This window comes from Mus caroli, chromosome 14, assembly GCF_900094665.2.
Source record: "Mus caroli chromosome 14, CAROLI_EIJ_v1.1, whole genome shotgun sequence".
Lineage (NCBI taxonomy): Eukaryota > Metazoa > Chordata > Mammalia > Rodentia > Muridae > Mus > Mus caroli.
The window spans coordinates 55,949,286-55,966,374 of record NC_034583.1 but is presented as its reverse complement, the minus strand read 5'-3'; the positions used below and the strand labels follow the sequence as shown (position 1 = coordinate 55,966,374).

The following is a 17,089-nucleotide window of genomic DNA, read 5'->3' as shown; positions in this document are numbered from 1 at the left end:
GCAAGGCTGTCCGGGATTTCTTTGGGTCCAGATATTCATGGGGATGGTGTTTGTGCCCAGTTGGCTGAAGTGGGCACAGGGGTCTGTGCACCCTCCCTGGCAGTTTCTGGTTTGTTTTGGTTTTGCCCAGGCCCCAGCTCTGCCTTTTAGACTTTTCCAAGAGACAGGGGCATTGAAGAGATCACAACTCCAAACCCTGAGCAGAACCCATCACCACTTCATGCTGGGGGGTGGGGGGCACACATCCAGTAAGGCTCTGCCCCAGGACCACAGCCAAGCTTAGGGATCTGTAGCTTGCTTTCGCTCTCCATTTCCTGCTGCAGCCTGCCCACCCTGAGCCTCTTAAAGGAGCCGACTCAGAAAGCTGTATCTGGAGGAGCAGAAGCAAAGGGCAGCTCTGTGCGCCCTGTTCCGGTTTTCAGTGGTGAGCCGAGGGAAGACCAAGTGCCAGCCTTCCCTGTTGCCCAGGCAGGGACTCTATCCACCTGTCCTTAGATGACTGCGAATCATTTCCCGTCATGGTATGCATGCTCAGACATGCTTCAGACAGCACAGCTCAGATCAGGACGGAGGCTAGGACAGGCCTGTCCCTACCTCACAGGTCTGCATAGTTTGACCCCAAACTCTTATTTCAAGCATCTCCCAGGGGTACCCTCTCCTCTCTGTATCCAAGGGTGACTTCCTGGGCTCCTCTAGGCCCAGGATCAGAACCCACATCCCTTGAGTCACTCAGTAAGCAAAGAGTGACACCCACTACAGCCCATGCCAGGGCTTGGTACAGACTAGACCTCTCCTGGGGTAACTGCAGTCTGAAAAAGATGATGTCTCCCCCGCCCCCACCTCACCCCTGCTGCTGGATCAGTTCCATTCAGAATCCTGCCTCATCTTTCAAGGGGCTTTTCCTGGCTGCCACGGTTTTCGTCTCTGCTTGGCAGGGCTTATCTCTGAGAATAACTCTGCTGCACTTGGGAATACAGACAAGTCTTGTGAAGACAGAAGCTGCCTATGGCTAATGGCCACCTCCACTCGGGCCTCCAGGTGCCCTTGACCCAGCATTCTCAGGCTATTTTATTTATGAGACAAGGGCAAAATGATGGTTGGTGTAGGGAGAAAAACATGAGTCCTGTACCCTGGAAACAATGCTTTACTGTAGCAGAGTGGCTGAGAGTGAGGCCCCATGGGTGGCAAAGGAGGTCCCTTCCCTAGCACAAACCCAGAAAGGGCAGGCTTCCTGGTAGGCAGGTCTAAAGGCAGGTTCCATAGCCCTAACTTATTCCTCTTTCTAAAACACCTTGTTCTGAGGCAGTGGTTCTCAACCTGTGGGTCTTGACCCTTTCAGAGGGGTCACCTAAGACCCCTGGAAAATACAGATATTTATGTCATGATTCAAAACAGTAGCAAGATTACATTTATGAAGCACCAACAGTTACAAAATAACTGCAGGTCACCACATGAGGAACTGTGTTAAACAGTCGCAGCATTAAGAAGGTTGAGAACCACTGTTCCAGTGTATATCTATGTGCAGCAGTAGAAAGACTTTGTTCTATAGTTTAGTCTATAATAGGGCCTATGTCAATCATAGTTCAAAGCAGATGGTGAAACCCCTGTCTGAAATCAGGGAACCTACACACACACACACACAGCCACCTATTCTTAGCCCTGAAGCTCCACTTCCTTTCAGTCTCAGTCCCCCCCCCCCCCCCCCCCCCCCCCCCCCCCCCCGGAGTTTCTGATGCTGCCTGGCTTCTATAAGGGGCTGAAATGAGTAAGGGACTGGAGACAGGGACCAAGATGCCAATGGGGATTTCCAGGATCTTTGATCCACATCTAGGGGTCACAGAAGTTTGTGCCCTGGAGCTTGCTGCTCTCTGGAAACCCCAGGACCACCACCAAGGGACAGTGTAGTCAGCTGAAGCCCAGGGTGAGGATAGGCAAGAACAGTTAAGCTTGACCTCGGACATAAGCAAGAAATCACCTGGGTTTATTTAGAAGCTGTTGGTCACTTGATGGAAAGGTATGAATGGTACAAAATTACAATAGTTTGGTTCCTCACACAACATAAATCATCATCTTTACTATTCATTACAGGGTCTTTGGATTTTTAATTCCCATTTAACATGCACCAAATCACTGGAATCCTGGAATCAACATCACATATATGAGCTCATATTTACACAATCCACACAGCCGTGCTTTTCCCAATTTTTGTCCACAGCACAAAAGGAAGGCAGCATATAGACTAAGATGTTTTGGGCAGTGTCTGGGACTAGAAGCACAGGCTAGACACTGGTCCCAAGGAAGGCACTAGAGATGGCCCTATGGTCTCTGACCTGAGGTGGCCTGGGCCTTGAGGCACTAGAAGCTTCAGTCACCATCCATGGGCAACACGTAGCAAAGGCAGCTTGGACAGACAGGTAAATGCTACATGGGTCACTCACCTGCTTCCCACACAGAACCCCTAAGGCATGATAAGTGGTTGAGAAAGCTGGAAACATAGAAACACCATGTGCAACTCCTCAGGGAACATGTGACTAAACACAGCCCAGAAACACTGCCCTTAGACCTGGACACCCAACCCCACTCCCACCACCAACCCTCCACTACCTGACATTTTAACAACCACAGCCCCTATACATCACGGTTCCAGCTGCAAGTTAGTGTTAGTCTGCTCCAAAAGGCACTCAGTAGAGAGCTGAGGCTGAAGCTGGCCTGTTTGGACTCATCTGGCATGAGAGCCCAGGAAGAACACAGCTCACTGTCTTCATCCAGCCCACAGGCGACATGAAAGTCAGAGTGCAATATGTGCTCAGCAAACCCAGAAGACCAGCAAGCACCTGAGCCCCATCTCTTCGGACCCACCCCAAAGTGCCAGCTTTCCCAAGGTCACCTCCCTGCCCTCATAGCAGACAGGAACACAGGGTCCTCTCGGCCACAGGAACAACTCATAAGGAACACCCATGAGGACAAACTTCTAGCACACTTGCTATGTGTGCCATGAAACCCCAAAAGATCCCATCCACATTGAGCACCAAGTACATGAGAGCAGAGCCTTCTGTGCAGACAGACAGACTGCCCTCACAGAACCCCCTCCAGCCACTGAAGGACCCATGTGCTTTGGCCTGTTGCCTGTGAAGCTGGAGCGCTCACATGAAGAGTATCCTGCAAGGCTCTGTGGAAATGGTATTACTTTCAGAGGCAGGGGGATTTCTTAGGCAGCCTGGAATAGAAAGGCTAGGGAACCTCAGATCCAATGAGCAGGGAGGGAAGGGAAGGGGGGGCTGGGAGAGAGACAGTGGTCCCAGAACCACGGGACGACAGCTGGCCAAGTGAGATCCTCAGGACTTCCTGAGAACTCCGGATAGCAAGATTAAGTCAATAGTAACTTTTCCTCCTGTTTTATGCCACCCAAGTGACAGGTGGCACAATGTCCCTTCCCACGGCATTAACACTACTGGCATTACATCTTCAGGGACTTCTCTCCCTAGCACCCATTGCATGGCCATCCTAGAGGATGGGACTCTGGGACTCTGCTCTCTAGGGGACACTGTGGATGCTGACAGGAGAAACCTCTCACTAGAACACAGTCAGAAGCACTGTGTGTTTCCACAGAGTGGCCAGGCAGGACTGGCACTGCTAACTCACCTGGTGCCTGGTATCCCAAGCTGCCAGCTGAGGGACAGGAGTTACTGAATTGGTGCCTGCCTCTAGCTGGCAGCTCCAGAAATCTGTGCTATTCAAGAATGGAGCAGAGGCAGGTCTCTCCTGGCAGATTATGGTAACAAGTGGAGTGACACTTGACTCCCAGGCTGGGGTACAGGCAGAGTCTACGCCCGTGCCAGGAAGGCCACCCATCCTCCTAGGGCTCTAAGTAGCCTCTGGTCAGGGTTTGGGCAAGCAGATGGTAGTGAAGTTTATACTGAGCTAATCAGACAATGCAGACAGTTGAGAATGAGTGTCGGCAATACTCGCACAGGCCACAATGGCCAGAGGAGGCTGAGGGGTTCTGAGAAGCCACCTGGCAGGAGCTACTTCCCTTAAAAGGCTTAAGTCCTCACAGAACCAATTCCTCTACAGACACCTGTTAGCTGTGGTTCTTCGAGAATCTGAGAGTCTAACTTCGAACAAACTGCCAAGGATAACCTGTGTACTGATACAGCCTGAGGTGGAAGGCAGGGCAGGGCCTAGGACAACAGGGACTAGGTGACTCTGATCTACCCACTGAGCCCCCCACCAACACTCTGGGACTCAAAGGCCATGCACGTCTCAGCAAACAGGTGGTTGGTAATGCCCTGGGATATACCATGACTCCAGCACAGAAGGAAATGGAAATGGTTCTGCCCTCATTACCTGCCTGCCCAGCTGCTGGCCCCATTTTCCAGCTACCTGAAGCCTGGCAGATCCAGACAAGGTACTGAAGGCTCGATCCGTGCCAACCCCTGAGTCTGCCTTCCCACCAGTGTCAGTAAAGCCACGGTGTCTCCAATCAAGCAACACAAGGGCAGCTGGCTTCATTTGCTGGCTGCCACTTCCAGTAACCACCATCCAAGATGGAGGCTGCAGCTCTGGCCAGCCAGAGGCCAGAAAGCACAGGCAGGCATGTTGGGATAGAAGGCGATCGTGGTTTGTGAAGTATTTTAACTTTTGGGAAAATAAATTAAATAAATATAGTTCAAGCATCCTGTTAGGAAATGAATGGCCAGCAGAAAAGACTTTGAGTGTAAAGACACTGGGACACCCACAAAGATGCCTCCCAGAAACCCTGTGAGCCGTGCAGCAGGATGAGGTGTGGCCAAGGGGAGGCTGATAATCTCCGGTGCACGGAGAGGGTAGTGTGCGTGCTGGGCCCAGGCAGGGGAAGTCCGGGCTGTGAGGGCAAGTCACCAGTTAGGATCATTGCTTAAATTAAGACATTAGTGAAGTCAGCAGAATAAGGAAAGGGGAGCCCAACACATCTGGCTGGGAACCCCCTCCCCCATCCTCAAGCAGGCAGGGAGGAGCTGGGCTAGCTCCATCCCATGAGTCTCTGGGCTCCTGGAACCTTCCACCCCTAACTAGGGGAGCATAGCTAAGGGGCCTCTGCCACTGCCAAGCAGAGGAAGGAAATCCAGCTTCCAGCTTCCCAGAGGGAACAGGGAACCAGATTGTCCAGCATCCCTGCGTCGTGCAAAAAGCATTCATGGCCCTGCTCCCATGGAGGAGCCAGGTCTCCCGAGTCCACAAGGGAGGTGCATCTTAGCTGGCCCAGGACTTCCGGTTCTCAGGATTCTTGTAGCTCCTGTCTCCCTTGGCCAGTGCAGCTGTCAGTGAAGCCAGGTTGGTGGCAGAGCCCGAGATGGTAGCACTTCTGCGGGCCTCTGGGGCTCCCTGAGGCTGGAGCCCTGAACTGCGCCTGCGCCCAGTGCCCACAGCCCTGCGGACCCGGCTGGGCCTCACTAGCAGCCCATAGCCAGGGTTGCACCTGAAATACTGTTTCCCACCAATGGAGCCGTCATTCTTTCCTGCAGGGAAGGAAGGAAGCAAGCATCATGGAGCCGCCTTGTCAGTCATCTTCTTTACTGTGTCCATCCATCATGCTGCTACCTCCAAGCCACCCAACCCAGAGGCCAGTGAGCCCAGCGCCCAGAACAGTAGCCTCTCAGGACAGCAACCAGTCGTCATCAGGGACAGGCAGCCCCTAGCCTGTGGTCTGAAGGATGAAGCAGCAAGGTGGGGGCCATCAAGGCAGAGTTGGCTGCTGCTCCTCCAGGGGCACTAGCTCCTTCCCTAAATGCAAGCAAGGCTCTGGCTTAATGTCCCATGTCCCAGCTCAGTCCAGGTATGACTGTCCCACAGCTTGGCCCCCAGGGCACCTATCATCTCTGTGACTCTGGATCACCTGAGATGGTGATCCTACACTGATAGGCAATTTTCCAGCCTTTCCAACTCAGGGACTTGTGTTCGTGGCCTGTTCTGATGCCACACATTAGCTGTCACCTTGACACTCCTCCTGATGGTCCCCTTGACACTCCTCCTGATGGTCCCCTTCCACGTGACCTACACATCTTCCCGAACCCTGACCACTACTCCCATACCTACCACTACCTCAACCTCAGCCCTCCCCACTCACACATCTGCCACCCTCAAAGCGGTCTTCCTGTTCCCATTCCTCCCATGTGTGCTCTGCGAGGGGTCATCTTTTCAGTCCCTGATCAAACTGCACTACTTACCACAAGACTCTTAGATACGGGCACCTGGTGCCCCGCAGGCCTCAGAGGCCACTTTCCTACTAGTCCTCAAACACAGAAAGCTGGGCCCCCCTCAGCAGCATGGGACACTGCCTGGCCTTACCCTGGTGACAGCCCAACTTGCCAACCCTGCTTCCTGGACCCTCTGTGTGTCTGGACAGCTTGTGGTGTTCCGGTCAGCCACCCTCCTCTATCCCTCAGCACACTTGTTCTTATCAAAATGTATTTATTCCCTTAGCATCTTCTCCTCTGACAATTACAAGTCAAGGAGGAGATGTTGCCCACCAGAGTGTGTTGGAACCTAGCACAGCAACGCACGTACTTCGTCCCTGTTGGTGAGTTAACTTATTTCCTAATCTCTTTCATTCTTGAGTTCACCTGCAGACACAGACTTATTCCTGCACTTTGGGAAAAGCAGATTTGAAATTTTTTTCCATCCTCTACTACAGTTAACATCTTGAACCACTTCCAAATCAAGGTATTCTCTGCCAGATTATTTTTAAAGATAGTGAAGCACTCGGCTCGGGGACAAGGATGTCATTTTGGCCTGTGTCTGCAGCCAGGGATAAATGGACTGGTGAGGCCACAGGATGGATGAGAGACACAAGTGGCAGAGCTCCTCAGTCAGAAACAGGAAGAGCTGCAATGGCGCTGCCACACAAAGGGACCCTGGGCCACATGTTAGGAATGATGCCAGGCACAGGGTTTCCTTCCACTCAACCCCAGATCATGGCCCTCCATAAACTTGGGAACAAAAAGCAGATTAACTGTGACCCAGGGCTGAGCAGGGCACAGCTGCCAGTGGACATGGGATTTACCTGTGAGGTGACAAATACAAGATACTACAGATCCCAGTAATGGTAGGGTAGCTCAGTAAGCATGCTCCACATGGCCCAGGTTGGAAATGGGTACCCAAGCAAACCATTTGGCCTGTGCTTACAACAAGGGATCAAAGTGCCTAAGAGGCCACAGGCTGGGTCAGACACAGGGCCTACTGCTGGGTCCCAAGGGAAGCCTAGTCTTAAAGTATAAAACAACACTGGAAAAACAGCTCCTGAGATGTCGCTACTCATGCTTCTTTAGGGCCTCCTGCTTCCTGCCCACCCTGAGCTCTGCAGTCTGACTTGAGTCTGCACCACTCTCACCTGACCTCACCTAAGCCATCTTGTTCTTGCTCACCCTAAGTGTCCTGGAGTCTTTGGAGCACAGAATGTGGCCTGAGACAGAGCTGCTGCTGTGACTTAACAAAGAACACTGGGTATGGTGGCACCTAATTGTAGCCCCAGATAGTAGCAGGAGGATCACTGGGCCCAAGTCAGTTCAAACCAGCCTGGGCCACACAGCTGGTCATGGTCTCAAGAGAAAAACATTTAAAGTATTACTGAGTTTATAGCAGTTTTCAGTGACTACCTTGCAGCTCTGATGGATTCTGAGAGTTTAGATAGGCTAGCTTCTGGTTATGAAGGGTCAGGAGGCTCAAGGAGTCTGATGCGCTCTGGTCCACAGCACATCCCACGTTCCCTTCCTGCCAGTCCACACTCAGCAGGGTCATGTTCAGCACGGGCACCCACAGTCTACTCACCTGCAGGCAGATCCAGCTCCACACCAATCCATGTTCCCTCCTGGAAATCAGTTGGTCCAATATACCGTACAATGCCCGTCTTGTTGGTGCCCACAACAACATACTCTCCCTCTCTGAGCCACTCAGGGACTTCGCTGGCATCCTCAGAGTCAGACGTCACTTCTAGCCTCCCCAGAGTCTGTCCCCTAGCATTGCTGGGGTCTTCTGAAGCCAGGGGGTCCTCCTCTGCTCCGGAGGAGGCACCACCCAGCATGCCTGTGAAGGACTTAAGCTCTGAGGTCCGCACTTTCCGGATTCTGAATGGGGACGTGGGCACAGCAGACGCGGGTTCGGAAAGAAGAGGTGCTCTGGGAACCTCCAGCTCTGTGCTTTGAGTAGGAGCTGCAGGTATGTGGGGCTCCTCTGGGGCAGGAGGATGGCTTTGTTTGCAGGAGAGGAAAGCCAGCTCAGGCTCTGGGGTGACCTGACACAGGGCAGGGGGGGAACCCGGTGTCTGGCTGCCGAGGCCTGTGGTGTCCAGGCCTAAGGTGAGTGTTTCTGACAGGGTGGCAGAAGAGACACTGTGAGAGAAGTAGCCACTTGAAGCTTCACTCAAAGGGCTGGGCGGTCCATCCTGTCCTTCTGGGGGCTGAGTAACCACCATGGGAGATGGAGGGGAAGACACTTTGACAGGTTTGTCACAGATCTTTACTGCAGGGGCCGCCATCTTCACCATGGATTCCAAAGCCCCACTAGGCCCAGGGCTGCCTTGTTGAGCCTGCAGAAAGACAGAAGGCATACTAAGGAAGGTTGGAAAGGCCTTCCCACCAAATCAAAGCCCACCGGGCTAGCACTACCAGATCTATGCTGAGCCGGGTAGGAGCTATTCCTGGCTGGGTGCAGCGCACACCTGAGCAAACCTAGTCAGAGCTTGCCTTGGTCCTGGAACCAAATGCCAGGTGAGCACTGTGCTGTACGTCTGTGTTTGGGAGTGGCTGAGCACAATGGACCAGACCCTGCTGCATCTGCATCTTCTACAGAGATGCTCATCACTGCACTGGGGCACAGGAGGGCATTACACAAGGCAAAGGCCCCCACTCCAGGAAGAAGCAACACACACTAAACCTCACCCCACCCATCCTAGCTGCCCTGGTCCTAGGTACCTGTTCCCATGGAAGCAGATGCCCTCAACCTCCACTGTCCTCAGAGGAGGACTGAAACGCACTAAAGAGAGCAGAGAAGCACTTGTCTCTGGCAAAATCCAAAGGATGACCTCACCAGACAATCTGCAAGTGCTTTAGCAAGCAATGCAGGCACATGAGGCTCTGACCCCAGACAGTGCTGGCGGGGTGCTCAGGCTGGGAGGCAGGGACAAGGAAGGGGCGCAGGCTGCCTATAGCTAGAGCTCTTTCCCTAGGAGCTTGTTTTTCGGCTCCTAGTGTCCTGTCAGGGCCTAAGGGCCTCTGATTCTGGGACATATGCCAAGGGATCGTCACTAAGCAAGGACAGAGCCAGTGGCCTTTCACATCACTGTCTGAGTTACCAGACAGAAGGCACAGACACGAAGCCAGGAGTTCACAGTGATGGCAGCCCCCCCCTCCCCCCCCCGCTAGCCCCAGGGTTTTGGGAGTTAGCACAGGATGTTCTATTAGATAACAAGCTGTCTGAGGGAGTCAAGCACTATCTCCCAATTCTGTACCTGCGGTGCTGGGGAAGGAGAAGACAGGATGGGAACAAGATGGAAGGCTGCACAGAAAAGGAAAGATGTATCCCAATATTTATGCATAGATGGTCACTTTCCATTTGAAACACAGGATTTATTTGAACTGGGAAGGAGCTAAGATCTATAAGTCTCTTCCAGTTACTTGGCTTAACTCAGTGGTTTGATAAATCATGCATTTTCCCGTGAACTGTCATTTATATTCCTGCTTTCTTCCAGAAGCCTTCCTTGCCCACAAGGCACACTTTATGGGGGAGGGAATTCACGGTACCGCTGGAGATTAACAGCCCATTTTTGTGATGGGGTTCTGACTGAAAACTTACTCAATCCAGCAGATCAATAACTGTCATTGCCATAAACATGCTGAAAGATTAGGCGATCTTTCAATCATTTTTCTTCTGCAACTTGGACATGCTTTATTTATTTATTTATTTATTTACTTACTTACTTACTTACTTACTTACTTTCCTGCTCGAGTTACTTATTGCTAGATGCAAGGGAAGTGCACAGAACTACAAGAGACACTGGACATGACCTGTGGCCTTTCCATACTCACCCATCAGTAGATCCAGTCACCTCTAGTTCTGCTCTAGCCAGAGTGGCATGAAGGAGAGGCACAGAACACCTCAGGTGACAGGTGTTCCAATGCCCCACTTGGATCACTGGTGGGAGAGGGGTACAGGAACTACAAACAGTCATTTACAGTGAAGCCCAGAGAAGCTGAAGGGCCTGTGCATGCTCCCCATGGAAGGGACAAGCCAGGTAGAGTGAAGGCAGACTAAAGATGGCAAAAGGAAGATGACACAGCCTACGGCTCCATCCCAGCACCCTGTAAACAGTTTCACTTGGCTGGAATTCAAATTTATCACTTGAAACCTATTTGCTGCCTGTAGAATGTCCAAAGGCTGTGAGCCACTGGGATGAGCAGCAGGAGCCAGGCACACGGGTGGCCTTACCAGTGAGTGCTGCTTCTGGTCAAAACTGCCAGCCTAAACACCACGTGACCACTTGACCACCAACAATACTCCCAGGAGAGGGGCCTTGGGATGGCTAAGAGGGAACTTTTCACAATAGGGCGCTACCTAAAGGGTCAATTGTCCCTCAGATCATCAGACCCTGTTTGCTGTTGTCTGAATGTATTACTTCCCCTATGAAGATGAGATCCTCTGAGAGACTGAAGGCATGGTGGGACTAGGGGGTTCTCCTGCTAGCAGGATGACGAGCACTGCTGAGCTGTGGGAGACCAGAAGAAACAGTTCTCTCCCAGCCTTGCATTAGTCTTTTCACGCTGATAACATGAACCAGAATGAACTGTAAAACTGAGAATTAAGCAAACACTCACAAGAAAAAGATAGTTCTGTTTATAGAAACCCCCTCTGCCTAGCAGTGGGCTATTAAAGCACAGACTACATTAGCAGTCAAGCACCAAAAACTTTAGCAATCATATGATTAGCAGGTTGAAAATAGCAAAGTGTAACAAGGAGCCTGTGCGTGGAAAAGGCAGTGACCTACATTGTAGCTAATTACTAAAGTGGAAAGCAAAGACAGAAAGGCAGGAATTGACCAAAGGATCCTAGGGCCACCTCTGCAAGTGGGGCAGCCCCAACCTGGTGACTCACCTCCTCTGTCCTTGTTGCCCAGGTATCTGAGAAGGTAGGCTGCACCAAGATTCGGGGCACGGGCTGAAGAGACAAGTACATGAGTGAGGGCCCAAAGGGTAGAGGGGCACAGAGCAGAAAGCTGCCAGGAGCCACAAGGAGACCGTCACAACTCTCAGGAACTCCAACACATTCCTGCCAACTAGGCTTGAGGGTGCCAGGGTTCTACACCACACAAGACAGGCTGGCCCCAGCCAGATACAACATACACATATAATTGTCATGCTTCTTCTCTGTGGTCACAGACACATGCTGGTCAATACTGGACTGTGAGCACAAGTCTTTACATGAAGTCACTGAAACAGAAAGCAGGAGTCGACCTGAGCCTGGGTGGCCAGGAAGCGCGTGGAGCCCGCCGCATGCTGCAGGACTGAGGACGAAGGCAGCTTTTCTGGCTGGAGCACCAAGCAGACAAAGATAGAGGGGCAGCCTTGGGCATCTGAAACTAACAGAGCTAGGAAAAAGAAGAAAGGTAACTTGACTCCTGAGCAAAGCAAGCAGAAGGCAGCCAAGAGCCAGAAAGTGTCTCACTGACAGTGCGGAGCCCACAGGAGAGGCAGCAGAAGCTCAGGCAGGCATTGCAGTAATAAACGCTCTGCATCAGAGCAGGTGAGGGGAGAAGAGCCTGAAGAAGGGGTGAAGCACCCAGCAGAGGGCTTGACTTACAGACACGTGATTCAAGGAGCGCTAGAGGTATGCTAAGAATCTGAGTAAGAACGTGAAGTCAGAAGGAGGGAGCAGGAACCAAATTCATCTTATGATGAGGTCAACAGCAGCTAGACACAGAGGCAGACAGCAGTGTGAAGGTCTCTGGAAGAAACCAGGAGCCCACCATTTCTGCCTCTCCAGCTCATGCCAATTTTGGCTTCAGTGTCCCCTTCTCTCCCTCTGCTCACTCAGCACTAGAGAAGGACCCACGGGCAGGGCAGGCACAGCATGGGCTTCACATCCCCTGTGCAGCTGGCCACAGCCCTGCTACTGACTCTAAGTCACCATTCTGACCTGGAAAGGTTGAAGAACTTACTAGAGGACCCCACGGAAGAAAAGTCAAGGACTAGGGCCAGTTGCTCAGTGACCACATGTATCCAAGATAGCGGAAACCTGACCTGGATAGGCCTGACTGTGTACATAGGGCCTTCAAGCCTAAGCATGACTGTTCACCATCCCTCAATTGAAGATAACAAACACATATTAGGGCAAAGGTGACACCGTAGCCACTAGGGCTCAGGATAGGTGCTGGGGAGAATGCAGAAGGAGTGCGACAGAAGGACCAGAGTAGGGAAAGGATTTACATTCCACCCTCAGACACTGGGGTGAAACTCCAGGAGAGCTAGAAGCATGTGTGCCTGAGTGGATGAACAAGCGAGGGTGTCCTGTAACAGCAGCCCTACTGCCATGCCCTGCAGGAAGAGCTTGAACTCCAAGACCCCAGCCACCTCCTCAATGCCTTTACCACAAAAAAAGGTTCTGTCCTTAGCATCCCCTCCCCCAGCACACAGACCTCTGACCTCTGACCACACCCAGGGCAGCTGACACTGAAATGAAGCAGTCCTCTATGCCTGCCACCCCACCTTGAAGTCCAAGGGACCTGATGCTGCCTCTGCTCTCTTCCCCACAGACCGAAGTCTCCCTCAAACAGGAAGGTTGGCAGGGTATTTTCTTTTTTTTTTTTTTTTTTTTTTTTTTTTTTTTTTTTTGAGAGGGGGTTTTTCTTTTTACCCCTGGCTGTCCTGGAACTCACTTTGTAGACCAGGCTGGCCTTGAACTCAGAAATCCGCCTGCCTCAGCCTCCCGAGTGCTGGGATTAAAGGCGTGCGCCACCACGCCCGGCCAGGGTATTTTCTTAGTACAGACAGTACAGACTACTACCATGCTCAGGCTGCAAGTTCCATTGTTTACTTAGGTCTTACTGAAAATGCATGGCATTAAAATGTTGAAGCCTGGGGGGGGCTGGAGAGATGGCTCATCGGTTAAGAGCACTGGCTGCTCTTCCAGAGTTCAATTCCCAGCAATCACATGGTGGTTCACAACCATCTGTATTGGGGTCTGATGTACTTTTCTGGTATGAGTAATATACATAAAAATAAATCTTTTTGAAGGAAGGAAGGAAGGAAGGAAGGAAGGAAGGAAGGAAGGAAGGAAGGAAGGGTAGAAGCCTAGCAGGAGGGAATGGTAGCCACCAAACATGGACTCCTGCTGACGTGATCCTGAGCAGGGAAGCATGCGCACACTCTTCCTCATGACTCAGCAACTCCCTAACATGACTGGGCCACTCCCTAACATGACTCAGCAACTCCCTAACATGACTCGGTGGCTCCCTAACATGACTCGGTGGCTCCCTAACATGACTGGGCAGCTCCCTAACATGACTCAGCAACTCCCTAACATGACTGGGCGGCTCCCTAACATGACTGGGCGGCTCCCTAACATGACTGGGTGGCTCTCTAACATGACTGGGTGGCTGCCTAACATGACTGGGTGGCTCCCTAACATGACTGGGTGGCTCCCTAACATGACTGGGTGGCTCCCTAACAAAACATGCAAAAATTAACCGAGGCCACAAACAAACCAAGCCCTGGTTCTAACATGAAACCGCTCTCCAGACTCAGCAGGTCTCAATGTCCATTTGGATTCTCTCATTAGGGAGTGGTGATCTGTTTGGGGGCAGGGAGGGATGTGTAAGCCAAATTACTAAAATGAAGAGTGTGAAATGGATCCCAGACTGGAAGGTCCTAAGGCAGAGGGAACTCAGGGGAGAAGAGATTAGAACGAGTGACTGTGTGGGACCAGCCTGAGCAGAATGGCAGGCATCAGGGAACTGGTGTCTCCCCAGGGTCTTGAACAGCCCCAGCAGGGGAAGAGCTCAGTGCAGTGAAGGGGTGGAAACTGGAAGGGGTGGGGCCTCGAAGTCTTTGTGTGATGACAGTGAGGAGAATGCTTCCTTTGCAAGACTGGTTAGGAAGGGAAGACACCGGGATGAGAGATCAATGAACACATTATTGCAGTGGTTCCACAGAGAGTTCCTGAGGGCCTAAACTTGGATAGGAAGAGAAAGAAGAGGAAACAAGAAGTGAGATGAATGTTTGGAGGCTGAAGAAGTTAGAGGCATTACCCAGGCGGAGAGGAGAAAGGTGGACAGAGTACCCAACACACTGTGTATCCACATATGGGGCTGGGGGAGAGGCTCAAGCAGTAAGGTACCAGATACAAACGAAGCTGGGCCTTCTGCAAGCCACTGCTCCTTCACACACAGCAGCTCCACCCTCCAAGCTCAGCCATTTGAATACTCCTTTGCACATTCCCTGCACAGTAGCCTCTATTTCAGGAGCTCTAAACACTTCACATCGTAAATTCATTAATCCTTATGACACATCTGGTAACTATTAATAAAAACTACTGCAAAGTATTTCACAACCATAAATATTAAGAAGTCCCGCGAGAAGGGTGGATATAATTATCTGTTTCCTGCTCCAGAACCAGGGCTTAGGGAGCCCAGCACTGAGTGGAGTCAGCGATGCTCAGGGGCCTTTGTGTGGTCTGCTGAGCACTGCTGAGACCCAGCAGACCCATGTTCAGCCACCACAACCTGGCAACAGTTCAGGGAAATGGTGCCAGTCATTTCTGAGATCACATCTCACTCAGACTTCATGAATACCCACTCCCTTCCCTATGCCACAAACATATTTGGCAGCACCTGCTGGGACCCTGCACTGGCTGTGCCTCTGTCTGTGGAGTTCAGAAGGAACACCTTGCCCTCCACTCTTAGGAGAGCACCAGTAAGTGCTGTCTTTGTGTTTTCTGAAGAAATAAACATGTACATCAGTCATTTAACAAACAGCACAAAGAATAAAACAAGACAGTGGGGAAAGATGGATCCTTGTAAATTTTAGCATAAAGCTGTAAAGGGAACAAGAGAAGCTGGACAAAGGAAGTACTAATTACCTTAAACAATACTGAATTCTCACCTATAATTTTTACATTTATAAACCTTTTCTAACATCTACCTACTACCATGAATTTGATCAAAATGGTGACCAAGTTAATACTCAGCTTTTATTTAAATAAATATTAGTCAACTATTTAGGCCCAAGTAGGAGAAATTAGTTTTATAAGAGTTGTAAATTTTATTTTTTGCTACAAATAATCAGAAGTCAACATCTCACCTTCTGATATGAGGAAATTCTAAGCAGAGTCTAGATGCAGGGCATTAGAAATGGCTAGCTTTAACAAATCTGATAAAAGTAGCGCCTCTGATGGGATAATAGCCACATGCTACTGAGGACCAAGCCTGACCCATAAGCTCATCAACAGAGGCCTGTGTCAAGGACTATGTTCATATAGTGAGGGCAGAGGCATGCTCAGGGAAGGCTCTGGCCTTGCCAGGGGTATCTGAAGCTATGTTGTCGTTGAAGCCCTCAGTGCCTGGTATTACCATGTTCCAAGCTGCCTTCTGCTTTACACTCTGACAGGCTGATGGGGGTGGAGTGTGTCAGCCATGATGAAGCCAGCTTTTTACCTGGTGGCTCTATTTCAAATGGAAAAGTGGGTGTCTGACATACACAGCACCCTTAGATTACCTTGTCACCAGCACAAGGTACATATATGAAGGTGGTGCTCCAGTCATATGTGTTCTCTAGATGACCACATGTGGGGTGGGGTGAGCTGATCATTACAGGTCCTGGTCAATCACAGGATCCAACTGTCAATCATAGGAGGGGACAAAATTTCTGACAAAACACAACAATCACTGTGAGGGCTTTATGCATACTTGAATAGTCTTCCCATTGCCTTCTGGAATCTTCCTTGCAGACCGGGGTGGCAGGGGGGAAGTACTCCAACACACAGACCTGACATTCTAACTCCCTATTCTGAAGCAGCCTACAGTCTCCCTGCCCATGGACATCTTTTAAAACAGGAACAAGAGGGACAAGGAAATATGGGTTGAAGAGGCTCTTTTCTCTCTAGTTTGGTCCTTCAAAGACTTCCTTGATTCAGCGATTCTATGAACACCATTACTTATTTTTAATCAGACTCAGCTGATCCTATTCAGCTCATGCTGTGAACTAACTCTAAGGCTCTAAGGCGCTACCTCCATCTCAGAGTTTCCTCAACAGGTCAGCACTAAGTGACAGTGGCCTGCTGCACCTGAGGCTACAGTGCAGAAGAAGCAGAAGTCCCTGCAGCCGTACAGCCATACTACCCAAGAGGGCGGAAAGAGGAAAGCAGGCCAGAGGGAGCTCACTTGTGCTGCTGGGAAGTCAACCTGACTTTCATTCCCCGAGCTAATCAATGCAGCTACCTGGAATCTCAAGCTCTGAAGAACACCAACAACTTCATAGGAGCACAGACTTCCAGACACGTGAAGAGAGCTATCATGGCAAATTAATTCCATCTGACTAATTAGAGAGCAGGAAGTCCTTTCAATTACTGTATGTGCTGTCTGAGAAATACACTTGAACACGGGTGCGGGTTTCATTAATTGTAGTTCATTATTTTCCAGATTCGTTACTAAATGTGCCTCGGAAGGTCAAAGACAGCAATTTTGTCAGCTGCCACCTCTTTCCATGCAATATCTTTGCATTTCTGGAACTCAGACAGAAACTGATTACAACCAGAACTGCTCTCTGTGAAAATGAGAAACCCAACTCTTTCTGAATACCCTCATACAAAGAAAACAACACACAAGTTATGAGAATCTTGTTTGTAAAACAGGAACTAGGAACTTCCATCACAAAAGAAAAGACCATGAGCCACACACAATCCTGAATCAAAGCCAGGAACCAAAGCCTCTGGGCCACTCTCTGGCTCAGATGCACTGAGCACATATCTTCCTTCCAGTGCCCTGCCTGCCTTGCATGAGGGACAGCAGAGATGCTCCTGCCCTGCCCTGCATGAGGGACAGCAGAGACTGCTCCTGCCCTGCCCT

At 50.8% G+C, this 17,089-nt stretch overlaps 1 protein-coding gene across 3 annotated transcripts in view; it reads right to left on the bottom strand.

Moving 5' to 3' along the window:
* Window positions 1-1,960: 1,960 nt before the first annotated feature.
* Kif13b (kinesin family member 13B) overlaps window positions 1,961-17,089 on the bottom strand; it is a 159,657-nt gene continuing 144,528 nt past the window's right edge. Inside the window, exons 38-40 of one of the 3 annotated variants that reach the window (XM_021181269.1) lie at window positions 11,125-11,187; window positions 7,807-8,563; window positions 1,961-5,498 (exon numbers count right to left, since the gene is read on the bottom strand). In XM_021181269.1, the coding sequence (XP_021036928.1) occupies window positions 5,233-5,498; window positions 7,807-8,563; window positions 11,125-11,187 (1,086 nt within the window). In that variant the 3' untranslated portion in view covers window positions 1,961-5,232. Of the gene's footprint in view, window positions 5,499-5,519; window positions 5,764-7,806; window positions 8,564-11,124; window positions 11,188-17,089 lie in introns of those variants that run through there. The other 2 variants (XM_029469046.1, XM_021181270.1) reach the window with 2 other exon arrangements.